General features: G+C 35.5%; 1 protein-coding gene and 1 long non-coding RNA gene across 2 annotated transcripts in view; one reads left to right on the top strand and one right to left on the bottom strand.

The window, feature by feature from the left end:
- The window catches only part of LOC134585760 (uncharacterized), an 87,327-nt gene extending 78,140 nt beyond the window's left edge, over positions 1 to 9,187 (top strand). Inside the window, exon 3 of the long non-coding RNA XR_010086544.1 lies at positions 9,152 to 9,187. This is a non-coding gene — a long non-coding RNA (uncharacterized LOC134585760). The remainder of the gene's footprint in view (positions 1 to 9,151) is intronic.
- PACRG (parkin coregulated) overlaps positions 1 to 13,378 on the bottom strand; it is a 483,004-nt gene that overhangs the window by 184,237 nt on the left and 285,389 nt on the right. Inside the window, exon 3 of the mRNA XM_063441222.1 lies at positions 5,516 to 5,687. Within this exon, the coding sequence (XP_063297292.1) occupies positions 5,516 to 5,687 (172 nt within the window). The remainder of the gene's footprint in view (positions 1 to 5,515; positions 5,688 to 13,378) is intronic.

Here is a 13,378-nt window from a genome sequence, read left to right as displayed (position 1 = left end):
ATGTTTTATACAGACAAAATCTCATTGGACAAATACAAATCTACTTAAAATGTAATTAAATTAAAAATAATGTTTTCAATGCTGATTATTTAACAGAACAAATCTCTTGATGGCCATTGGCCCATTGAAATGTTCCTTAAATGTTAAACATATGCAAAATACACAGTTTCAGCAAGTAGAACAATTGCATGTCTCTAAAAATGTATTTTGGGAAATAATTGTTTTTTTAATCTCATATTATTTTACTGCTCCTATAATTCTAATACATTATGCAATGCATATGTTAAAAAAGGCAAATTTGTGTAAACAACACTTCCCAAATAATTGGTTTAAATGCACTCCACATTGTAAATATCTAAAAGAAAACAAATGTTTAGTATATATTAAGCAATGCATGTGTTATTTGGGGGTATATCATAAAATAGTTTGCAAAAGCTGTATTTCCTATGAACTGCAGCCTGTACAAGCAATTCACTTTTTTACTGGAGGAAACGGTCAGTCTTTTCACTGGGAAATATTCACATAAGTTAATTCATTTGGGTGAGAGTGCTCAGTTGACGCTCACAGCCAATGAATGTCAGGATCGGCATCTGGCTTCTGCAGGTAGTCATAATAGGAGACTCAGCGCTTGGTGGGAACCAGATATGTGGCAAATCAATACATTATGTTTTGCACCTTTAACAGTGGGCTGTAGTGGTTATGATGCTTATAGTAACTAACCCTTACCTCTAAACATCCCTCACTGTATAACTCAGTCTCCCTCTGCTAGGGTACAATTAAAGGGGGCATGAATCATGGACCCAGGATTGCAGGGCATAAGTTCCTTTTGCTAAGGTGCGGGTTTTATAAAGGGCATTAATTTGTTCATAGTTAAGGTTGTTTGAACTATATTTAATGTTCATTTTGGTCTAATAGAGAACAAAGTCTTGAGTGCTATGGACATAATAATCATTTATTTAATTTGGTGGGGCTGAGGGCTGATTTCAGGAAGAAAAGCAAAGAGTTATGGGAAGATGACTTGATGGGGAACTGTATGTACTGTTAATTATGCAATTGTATACTAATTACCCTCTTCTGGTATCAATACCTCTGCACAGCTGTAATAAAGTGTATTTTGTTTAACCCCTACATGTAGCCTTAACTCATGGTGTGGGGTAACGGTTGTTATAATCACTGCTCTAATCACTAGCTATAATTAATCTTCGAAGGCTGATTGATCAACTCGAAGAGGGCATCTGAGTGTCCTGCATGACACAGAGTATTTCGACTCAGTGAGGCGACAGCAGATGTCCCAGAGGAAGCCAAGAAGTAACGAAGGTACTCAGCTGGAGTACCCACAGGCAGTTACAGCATGTATGTTTTTATTTCTGTATAATGTAGAAGAATTATTAGGAATGGGCTTATATTTCATTCATAATTACTCTTTAACCAAATACTTTAAATTAACTTGTGAATAGTTCATAAATTTTTCGGCAGTAGTTTAGAAATAGCATACAAATTAGAAACTATTTGGATTAACTAAATCGCAGTTCTAGTGTTAGAGGTTCAACCAAAACAGATGTTTCCATAGTTTGTTCCAATATTACAGCTCACACGATTATGGTTTAAATTAAGAGACAAAGCCACATGATGGAACATTACTAATTATTTATAATGTTTTATACAGACAAAATCTCATTGGACAAATACAAATCTACTTAAAATGTAATTAAATTAAAAATAATGTTTTCAATGCTGATTATTTAACAGAACAAATCTCTTGATGGCCATTGGCCATTTAAAATGTTCCTTAAATGTTAAACATATGAAAAATACACAGCTTCAGCAAGTAGAACAATTGCATGTCTCTAAAAATGTATTTTGGGAAATAATTGTTTTTTTAATCTCATATTATTTTACTGTGCCTATAATTCTAATACATTATGCAATGCATATGTTAAAAAAGGCAAATTTGTGTAAACAACACTTCCCAAATAATTGGTTTAAATGCACTCCACATTGTAAATATCTAAAAGAAAACAAATGTTTAGTATATATTAAGCAATGCATGTGTTATTTGGGGGTATATCATAAAATAGTTTGCAAAAGCTGTATTTCCTATGAACTGCAGCCTGTACAAGCAATTCACTTTTTTACTGGAGGAAACGGTCAGTCTTTTCACTGGGAAATATTCTATCAGAGGCTTCTCACTGAGAAGCCTCTAGAGCTATCTGTCCATGTGCGGCTTCTCGTGTGCACACACACGCGTGCTTGTATGTGCATTTGCACTGCACAGTGTTCAGAATGTATGCTGGTCTGAAAGGAGGTCTGCGAAAGAGATAACCGAAGCAGAAAGTAAATCTCACTGCTTGTTTGACTGACAGCCATTATTCTTCAATAATAAAATGGGATACTCTTTACACATAAAGCACTTCAGCAAACTATGGGTGTGGAGCAGGGGCATACCTAGAGCATTTTCAGGCAGACCCTGTATTAAACCCCATCTTCCCACCCTGACTTTAAAATTTCTTTGATGTTTTCAAGTATATATATTGCACAAATTTGTAAACTGTAGGTTAGAAAGAGACCCTTCAAGGTCCCTTTAGAGACTACAATGGAGTCTAATAGGCCTAGGGTTGCCACCTTTCTTGGAAAAAAATACTGGCCTTGCTAATTTTAATAAGGTATGCGTGATGTCACTGGACACGACATCACAGTATGTTGCTTAATATTTGAAAGAGGAAAGTTACTAATACTAATTGCAATGTGTACTATGTCTGACCTAGTTATTCAGGCACACAGCCACAAAGATTTACAGACACACAGTAATAAAAGGACACATTTTAACAAACATAGTACTACAGGCACATAATCATACAATCTACACATAGAGGTACACTGTCATACAGACACAGACATAGAGTCATACCGAGACACACACAGACACTCTCATACAGAGTCTCACAGACACTCTCATACAGAGACATACAATGACATACAGATATATGGTTACAGATACTGTCCTACACATACAGCTATACTGTGATATACAGACACAGTCATACAGTCTTGAGGATTGGATCGCAGCTATCGAATTTATCGGCTAGCGTCTCAGCGATTGGTTCACTGCTATCATATTTATCCTATCGTCTCGTGGATTGTATTGCTGCTATCGAATTTATCCCTATCGTCTCAATACTCACCTCCAGCCTCATCCTTAATAATAATTTATTTTGGTTCCAAGGTGACTACTATCTACAGTGTAGTGGCACGGCCATGGGGACCAGGTTCACACCAAGCTATGCCAGTCTCTTTATGGCATATTGAGAAAGATTTTCTAGCTTTGGAAATTTATATTGAGAATGATAACGTAAAAACTAAAACATTTTTTAAAAAGGTGAATGTGAACAGCTATATCCATAGCGATAGCTGTCACTTCCGCCCATGGCTGGACAATAATGAACTATTATCTAGCTCAATTAATGCCTTTTCTGCTATCAAATTTATCCAAACATGTTGATACTCACCTCCAGCATCATCCTTAATAATAATTTATTTTGGTTCCAAGGTGACTACCATCTACAGTGTAGTGGCACGTCCATGGGCACCAGGTTCGCCCCCAAGCTATGCCAATCTCTTTATGGCATATTGAGAAAGATTTTCTAGGTTTGGAAATTTATATTGAGAATGATAAAGTAAAAACTAAAACATTTTTTTAAAAAGGTGAATGTGAACAGCTATATCTATAGGGATAGCTGTCACTTCCGCCCATGGCTGGACAATATCCCAAAGGATGAATTTCTCAGATTGAGGAGAAATTGCTGAGATACCCCCCCAGTTAAATGATCAGGCAAGCATCCTGAAAGATCAATTTCTTGAACTGGGTTATCAACTTAGTAGCCTGAACGAAAAAATTCAAGAAGTTCAAGAGATAGAAAATTTACTTGAATACAAACCCCAAAATACTACTACGGAGACAGATAAAGTTCCCCTGATTAATTACAAGACAGTTCCCCTAACCACAAACAACTGAGGCATACTGTAAACAAAAATTGGCATATTTTATGACAGGATCAGGAACTAACACTATTTTTAGAAGATAAACCTAGAGTTATTTTTAGAGGGGCTCGCAATCTTAAACAAATTTTAACCTCCAGTTTTATTGATTTGAAAAATGCTGATTTTATTAGCTAACATAGAGACCAAATGACAGGCTTCCATTATTGTGGAAGCTGTATGGGTTGTAAAAATGCTAAACAAAAAGTAAAAATAATTGAGAGTTTTAAATCATTTGTGGGACAAGAGGTATTTTAAATAAAATCACTTGTTACTTGTCACTCTAAAAATGTTGTGTATGTGCTCACATGTCCTTGTGGCCTGCAATATGTAGGCAAGACGTCTAGGTGTCTTAAAACGAGGATACGTGAGCACATTTACAACATCGAAAGAAGTTATCTTAATCATAATGTGTCTCTACATTTCTTAAAATGCCATAATAGTGATCCCACGACCTTGCAGTTTTATGGAATTCAGATATTATTATTTCTGAAGACTGACATGATGTATGTGACAGATAGATATCAGTTTAAAAAGTCTGACTAGGCTTGCTGAAAGTAGTCTTAGGTCAAATGTAAGCTTACGGCCCACCAGACAGATCTGCAAAAATGAATCCAGATTGATCATCTAACTCCCATCTGTCACGGTAGTTTACCCCAACACGCAAGATTTAGTCCAACAATTGACAATATAAAGCAGATACGTCTTACCGGACCTTAGAATGGCCGGACTCGACGTATAACAGAGAAGTGACAGAGTCAGGAACGAGCCGAGGTCAAGGGAACAAAGAGATGACAGGGGCCAATGGGAGACTGTTTTACATTTCGACCCCAACTGTCCCTTTAAGAGCGCCCCGAGACATGCGCGCTCTTAGAGCTAGCATCTCGCGGTCAGTGCCCGGCTTCGTCAGAACATTGAACAAGCCGCGTGCGGCTCGTGCAGGACCACACGCGGCGGGAATAGAGGACCTCTGCCGGCCCCCAGATAAGGTAAGTACCGCTACACCATTAGTGTGGATTTTGTTTTATTGTAGGCAGACCATAGCATGGGTGAGGTGAGTGTGATGGAGGACAAGCAAATAGTCTGAGGGTGTATTCTGTTTTTTTCATTTAATATAAACCAACTATCCCAATGGTTATCATCATCATCATATAAAGTTATATTTTGAGATAAAAGAATCAATCAGTAAATCAGTTGGCCAATATTAAAGTGAAGTTGAATTTTATGATTATTATTATTTCATGAAAAGCAATGATTTGAATTACATGCCAGGAAAAATCAGTCTTTATGATAATAATCATATATATATAAAAGGAAAGGTACCTAGTGTATTTTCTTACTACAAAAAACATCATCCTCTGCTAGCTTACTATAAGGGAAGGACTCTAAATAAACCTTTGGCAATGCACATTTTGGAGAAGTAATGTAAAAACAGCAATCAGTGTAAGATACATTCAGCATATTTCACCCACATACTTACTTTTTATGGGTATAATGAGCTGTGGAATGACAGGAAGGATCTTTGGTCCTCCATGCTCTAGCATGTCATGGACGCCTTGACGAGCGAAAAACTCATAGGGATGTGTCATTTCACAAAGCCCGTCAAAGAACAGAGGCAGATAGTGATGGTAATCCAATTTCTCAATTTCAACCTGAAAAAAGCAGCAGAATAAAAAAAAGGACATATAATTAAAATGTAACATCAGCAAGAAGAAAACAAGGATTTAATGAAAGAGATGTTAGGTCTTAAACTCTGCTTATAGCAACAGAATCACTGCAATAAAAGAAAGGAAAAAGAAATACTAAAACAATGCAAAAACAATGATATTCAAAACTAAGCTAATTGACTAGCTAGCAGTTTTAGTTTGCCTCAGGGGGTAGACTGCATTCCGATGTTATTGTTACAGTTCTAGCAGAAAATGAAAATGTTCTAATATATATTTAAAATTAGATGGCTATTTAATTATGTAGATCACCATATAATCACTAATTGGGGGATTTTTTAATTCAATTTTAGATATATTTGTAAACATTTTACACATATTATAAACATAATAGAACATCACTCCTCATTATATACAAATAACACTGTTAGACAATGAGTGCACCCACATTTTGACACTCAGTTTGAAGAGTGCCAGCCAACACAAACCCAGAAAGGAGGGGATTCTTGTCAGATGAATGTCATGACAGTAAAATTAGATTTGAATTTGAATTAAATATTAACCAATTGATGGAGTTGGTCCCTAGTAGGTAACAACAGAAAGAACTTCTATGTACCTAGTGGTTTATATGAGTTCTACTAGAGCTGCACATAATATACATGAGTACAACAAAAATTATTTCTGGTAACAACACACAAATGAAAATAAACAAAGATTGTCTGATTTCTTCACATCTAATAATACAAAAATATTGTAGAACAGTTCAACATAGGATGGGAATAGTTGTAAGCCAGAGTCTTTTATTAAGTTCTTATTTAAATGATAACAAGTAAAGACCGGTACAGTTGGACTGGCAGTAGGGTCGCAAGGTGCAGTAGGGTGTTCATAAAGGGAGACCCCTGCATATTTGGGATCCACTCGAAAAAGTGAGCCACCTTAAAGATTATGGAGGATGGGACAGTGTTAACAAAGGGAGTAATCTCGGGAAATGGTAGAATGGAAGGATATGGTAGGCTCAGGCCAACCAAAAGGGTCAGGCTGATCACAATTATGTTTGTCTCAGCAGACCTCTCCCCAAACTCAGAGGGAGGGGGAGAGGTAAAGGGAGGGATAGAAAGAGGAATTTATTATATGCATTATACTGTATGTAGCAAATTTGTATTTTTCTATTTATATGCAAATATTTAGAAACCTGTAATAAAGTTACCTGATAATGGAAACCATATAATGTCTAAATGTATCATTTTCCCACTATTTCTATAAAGTGTATAGGAAAATTACAAATTAAAAGTGTATATATTAATATAATTTTATTTTGTTTTAGGTGTCTTTGAACAGCAATATATGCACATAAATGTTAATTTATACTATATTTGCATGCTAGATACGAATCCTATGTTTCAAATAATAATGCTTTAACCCCTTAAGGACCAAACTTCTGGAATAAAAGGGAATCATGACGTGTCACACACGTCATGTGTCCTTAAGGGGTTAAAAAAACAAAGGGCTTAATATATGCTGTTTTTTTTTTTTTAAAACTGTGTCTATAATCAACACTCAGGGAGGGGACACATGACATTTTGTGACTTTGAAGAAAGTCTTCATGAAGAAACACTGTTTTCTATGTTTTTATGTGTGCATTATGTTAACAGGCAATAATTGCAGAGAATGTATAGAGAACATCACAAGCACAAACAATTACTATTCTTTGTTTTAATTAGCCTTATGTTAATAGTTACGTGTAAAGACTACCAAGCCTGTTTTATTATCTTTAAAAAAATAAAGTTATTTCGAGCAACATCTACCTAGAAAATATACAAAACCTATTTATGACACTGTCATACATTGCAAGTGCCCCATCCTCTGTAGAACTCTGAAGATGCATTCAGACTCTGCTCTGGCCAACATATTGCACATAAAATAAAAGCTTTGCTAAAATTACTACTCCTAGCTCACAGCATAATTCCAATAAAAGGAACTTCTGAAAGTAAATCTATTTTCATACTTTTTGAAAGATACAAACAAAAAAAAACTAGAACACAAGCTGTGTCTTTATGTGAATTCACTATTTTCCCAAACAAGCCCATTTTTACATTCAGATTTTTATTTAGATATTTTATATGGCAAACAAGGCTGGCGCATACTTATCAAACAGCATACTATTAAAAGCAAAGTATTACCTGTAATATTGAAATATAAAATGTTTATTATACTTGCAAACTTGGATGTATTTAGAAAAGTCATATCTCTAAAACGTACACATTAAACCACATACTTATCTCAAAATGGATGGATACGAAATGTGGGCTGCCCTGTCATGAAATAATAAACTTGCCACTTCACAATAAGGAGTGCTGGTAAGAATACATCTTCATACCTGAACTCAAGAACCAGGTAATTAACGTAAAAACCCAAGGGCAGAGTACAGAATATCTGATAGAGCCCTAACCTCAACATCTGAGGAAAGGGATTTAGGGGTAATTATTTCTGACTTAAAGGTAGGCAGACAATGTAATAGAGCAGCAGGAAATGCTAGCAGAATGCTTGGTTGTATAGGGAGAGGTATTAGCAGTAGAAAGAGGGAAGTGCTCATGACATTGTACAGAACACTGGTGAGACCTCGCTTGGAGTATTGTACGCAGTACCGGAGACTGTATCTTCAGAAGGATATTGATACCTTAGAGAGAGTTCAGTGAAGGGCTACTAAACTGGTTCATGGATTGCAGGATACAACTTACCAGGAAAGGTTAAAGGATCTTAACATGTTTAGCTTGGAGGAAAGACGAGACAGGGGGGATATGATAGAAACATTTAAATACATAAAGGGAATTAACACAGTAAAGGAGGAGACTATATTTTAAGAAAAAAAACTGCCACAACAAGAGGACATAGATTAGAGGTCTTAAATAAGAGGGGCAAAGGTTTAAAAATAATACCAGGAAGTATTACTTTACTGAGAGGGTAGTTGATGTATGGAATAGTCTTCCAGCTGAAATGTGGTAGAGGTTAACACAGTAAAGGAGTTTAAGCATGCATGGGATAGGCATAAGGCTATCCTAGCAATAAGATGGGGGCCAGGAAAGTATTTAGAAAATTGGGCAGACTAGATGGGCCGAATGGATCTTTTCGGCCGTCACAATCTTTGTTTCTATCAGAAAATTAAAGTTTAATTACTATTAGTTGGGTGCACAATAAGAAGGGATTAGAGACAAAGAAATTTATTTCCTGAGTGCTTTTATAAGTTAGTGTAACGACCGAATAAAAGTAATAAGTTTACAAAATGTGTAAGAAAACTGCACTTGAACTTTAAGACGTCCATAATGAAACCATCATTTGGTTTCACACTTTGTTAGAGCAATAGATCCCAAATGTACACTTATTTGTTTTAGTTATAATTTTTACAACAGTTCTACTAGTGTTCTCCATTGATTGCCAACATTTGTTTTTTATAGATTCTTCAATTCCGTACCACAAAATTCCATTAACTTTTCCTCTAAGGATTCTTAATTAGTAAAAGGATGTTTCTACTCCACGTTGGAATGGACCATCGTCGTTTATCACCAACAATGAAGAAAATTGGAGAGCTAGCAACAAATAAAATGCAATGTTCCACTAACTATATCTGGTTTTATCAGTGTGTTAATTAACTTCAGCCATAAAAGATATCACTAGCAGACAACAATTGGATATTGAATAAAAGCTTGTGAAGTAACAGAAAATAGCTACTTAAATGAACAAATTAGTTATGAAATATTATAGGTATGTTTAAACAAAAGAAGAGATAGGGAAGATCAAAGGCAAAAGCATTCTTTGATTTGTTTTTTTAAATGTTCTTTATTGAAGAAATAGAGAAAATATATTTCAATGACAAAAGGGGATGCTAGAAACAGGGAAAGCACTGTATCCAGGATTGTATCAACCATGTTCTAATAACAGATTTTAGCTGCTCATATATTTGATTTCTCATAAATCTTAACCAGCGAAAAACATTGCAAATGGTTATTTATTTATTACTGGCATTTATAAAGCGCCAATAAATTCCGCAGCGCTGTACAATTGGGAAAAATAAAAAAAAACATAATAAGAACAGACTGATACAACAGGTAGAGTACCGTGCCCGTGAGCTTACAATCTAAAGGTTAAAATGGGGAGATGAGACAAAAGGTAGCAGAGGAATTTGTATGTGATGGCAGAGATAATTAATATTATAACTGTAGCAGCTGTTATAATGTGAATATAATAAGGAGGTTATTGGCTGTGGTTCCGAATAGCTGGAGGTGCATGCTATATAGTTAGAAGGAACCAGGGTGGGCGGGAGGAGAGAAGGATGGGTGGGTAGAGCCAAGTAAATGAAATGGCCTTCTTGTTGCTTGGATGGATGAGGGATTTTGGGGCGTTTTAAAGCTGCAGTATTCAGATGAAATGGCCTTCTTGTTGCTGGGATAGATGAGGAATTTCGGGGCGTTTTAAAGATGCCGTATTCAAATGAAATGGCCTTTTGGTTGACCAAGATTAATGGGAATTGCAGTTCTATTGCAGCTAAAGAAATGTAACTTATGATGGGCCTAATTACAGAATCTTATTAACATAAAACACTAACACATCTATCATGTACCTTGTGGAGGTGGTGCTAGAGGAAACTCACAGGGTATATTTATTAAAACAATACACATACCCTATGCTAATCTTTCACTTTTATCTCTCAACTCATATCCCCCCAACATCAGCATTTTGAAAAGCATTACGTCGGTGGGCGGGGTAAAAGGAGGTGGGCCAGTGATGCAAATCACTTCACTGGCATCGCTAAAGGGGTGTTTCTGTCAATTTGGGTTTGTGCATGTGGTGTTTCAGTTTGGACCAATTGTGTATATGTAATTCTTTCAAGAAAAACTATTTGGATGAACAAAAATGCTGCATCAGTGTGCTGCAAAATATTGTTATATATTGTTATACTTGTTATATTATAAATATTTATATTATACATATTGTTATTTTTTTCCCCATCAATCTTCCTTTTTTTTTAGTGGTGCCACGGGTGGAACTCTGGATCACTATCAAACAAAATGGTTTTGTGCGTTCTGCTTTTCATTTGCTTCATGATTCATCCATATAGCATTTCTGATCTCTGAATTTTAGATGAACCGCAGAACACCCACAATTCTGAAGAATCATAATTCATCTAAAATTGTATCAATGATAAAAAGAATATTCTGCTGTGTATACCGGCACATTGTGACTAGTCCCCAGTTAGCAAGCTCCTCATTTTAGTGATGTTTACTCACTAAACAACAATTAATGGAAAATTGAAATCTGCCTTTTAAAATTTAGTCAAACATTGCTAGTTTGGAAAAATTCTCCAGCTATAAGTCACAGCTTGTATATTTTAACGTTATCTCCCTGATAGAGATGCGATGACCTTGACAATTATCTACAAGAATTTAAAAGAAAAATTCTTTAATTTAACATGAGTTGAGTCTTGGCAACTGTAACCTACATTTTGATAGCCCTATCCACATGAAAGAAGCTGCAGACTCTAAACTAGGTTATGATAATGGTTAAAACAGCTCTGTATTTAGGCTGGTGTGCAGCAGATCATATAAAGACAACTTCAAAAATAAGAAAGATAGATATTCCATGTGGAAGAAAGCACACTTTCTTAAGGTTTAGACAGACATAGCTCCTTGGAGAGAGGCACTGAAATATAGAAGAGCTTTGGGAAAATACAGCAAGATGTAGAGAGTTACTAGGGTAAGAAAAATCACACAGGAAAAGTAAAAGAAAAAAAAAAACAGGAGCAGAGCAGGAAAAAGAAAGAAAATTACTTGCAGGATTAAATGTGCATCAGAGAGACAGAAATGGTCTGCATTAAAAATGTAGACTAAAGGCTTGGTGACACAATGACGTTTAAAAGTGAAATGTGAAAGAAGCATGCCAATGCATTTTTTATTGTCAAATTGGAAATGTTTATTGTGTGCATCAATCAATTGTGTTACTTAGGAATATAGGCATGCTGTCACTTTTTATCATACATAAACAAGGGACATTTAATATCTTTGCCAGCCTAAGACTATATTTACAAGGCACAGAATTGTCATATGTTTTAATCAAAGATGTATTTTGAATTCTTAAAATGTACTGTCCTTAGTGTTAATAAGCACCAGTGGGATTCTGGTGCATTATGATATACTTAATTTATTGTAATTATAGAAGATAATGGAAATAATAATAGCATTGAATGAAATGTATGATTAAAAGGATAATTAGTGTTCTATAAATACACGACATGAAAGGCAAAATTTATAATAAAAGCAAAAATGATATACAGTAAATAGAAATGACATAGATTTGTAAGCAAAATGTATTATAAAACATAGTATATCCTTAATCCTTACTGGAAATTTAGAAATGCTTTTCTCTATAATATGGATTATGCACTTCCTCCCTTCAGTGTTAAAGTAGTTAATTAAAAAGAGCTGCTTACATAACCTTGAAAGGTCACTTTAAAGGAATAAATAATACAGAAATTGGAAAACTGCATAAATGAGTCCTTGAAACATTGCCAAATGATCAATTTCTTAATTGAAAAGTCCTATATAAAGTGAGTAATGCTATCTACAATGACAGTTTAGAAGGTGAAGCAACACTTAGCATCTTATATTGGATTTGCAGTAAAGTGAAAACGCTTACATGTAACAGTTCTGCAATTTTGATTAAAATTAATTTAAAGATCACTTTTAGGAATGTAGGAACTGTACCCAAGCTTCACAAAGCCCAATGTGAACAGTTTAAAGGTTACTGAAGGGATACTGTAGTCACCAGAACCACTACAGCTTAAGACGGTGGTTCTGGTGTCTATAGCCTGTCCCTGCTGTCTTTTCAATGTAAACGTTGACTTTTCAGACAAAAGACACTTAGTTGGCCACTAGAGGTGCTTCTAGTCCAGTGATGCACCGTGTGCAGCACCTACACTCAGCGTCTGCATAGAGATGCATTGATTCAGTGCATCTTTATGAGGAGATAATTGATTCAAGGAGATGCTGATTGGCAGAGTACAGGTATTTAGACATTTTACACAGGAAAGCCCCCCTTTCCAAAAGGGTTAGAGTAACCCTTTAATCAAATACTGTAAGCTGTTGGACCTCAGTAGTGCAATTGTAGAAGCCATTATTCCTTAGCCCTGTTACATAGTTACATAGCTGAAAAGAGACTTGCGTCCACCAAGTTCAGCCTTCCTCACATTTGTTTTTGCTGTTGATCCAAAATAAGGCAAAAAAACCTAGTCTGAAGGGCTTAACATTTTGCAACAAACTAGGAAAAGATTCCTTCTTGACCCCAAAGTAGCAGTCAGATGTCTCCTTGGATCAAGCAGCTATTACTCCACTAATTAGAAATTATAGCCCTGTATGTTATGTTTTTAGAAATATTTATCCAATTGCAGTTTAAACATCTGTATGGACTCTGATAAAACCACCTCTTCAGGCAGGAAATTCCATATCCTTATTACTCTTACTGTAAAAAAAAACATTTTCTTTGCCTTAGATGAAATCTCCTTTCTTCCAGCCTAAATGTGTGACCTCATGTCCTATGTATAGCCCTGTTTATGAATAGATTTCCCGCTAATGGTTTGTACTGGCCTCGAATATATTTGTATAATGTTATTATATGCCCTCTCAGGCGCC

This window comes from Pelobates fuscus, chromosome 2 (assembly GCF_036172605.1).
Source record: "Pelobates fuscus isolate aPelFus1 chromosome 2, aPelFus1.pri, whole genome shotgun sequence".
NCBI lineage: Eukaryota > Metazoa > Chordata > Amphibia > Anura > Pelobatidae > Pelobates > Pelobates fuscus.
The sequence above is the reverse complement of the archived record's forward strand: the minus strand, read 5'-3'. Positions and strand labels throughout refer to the sequence as shown.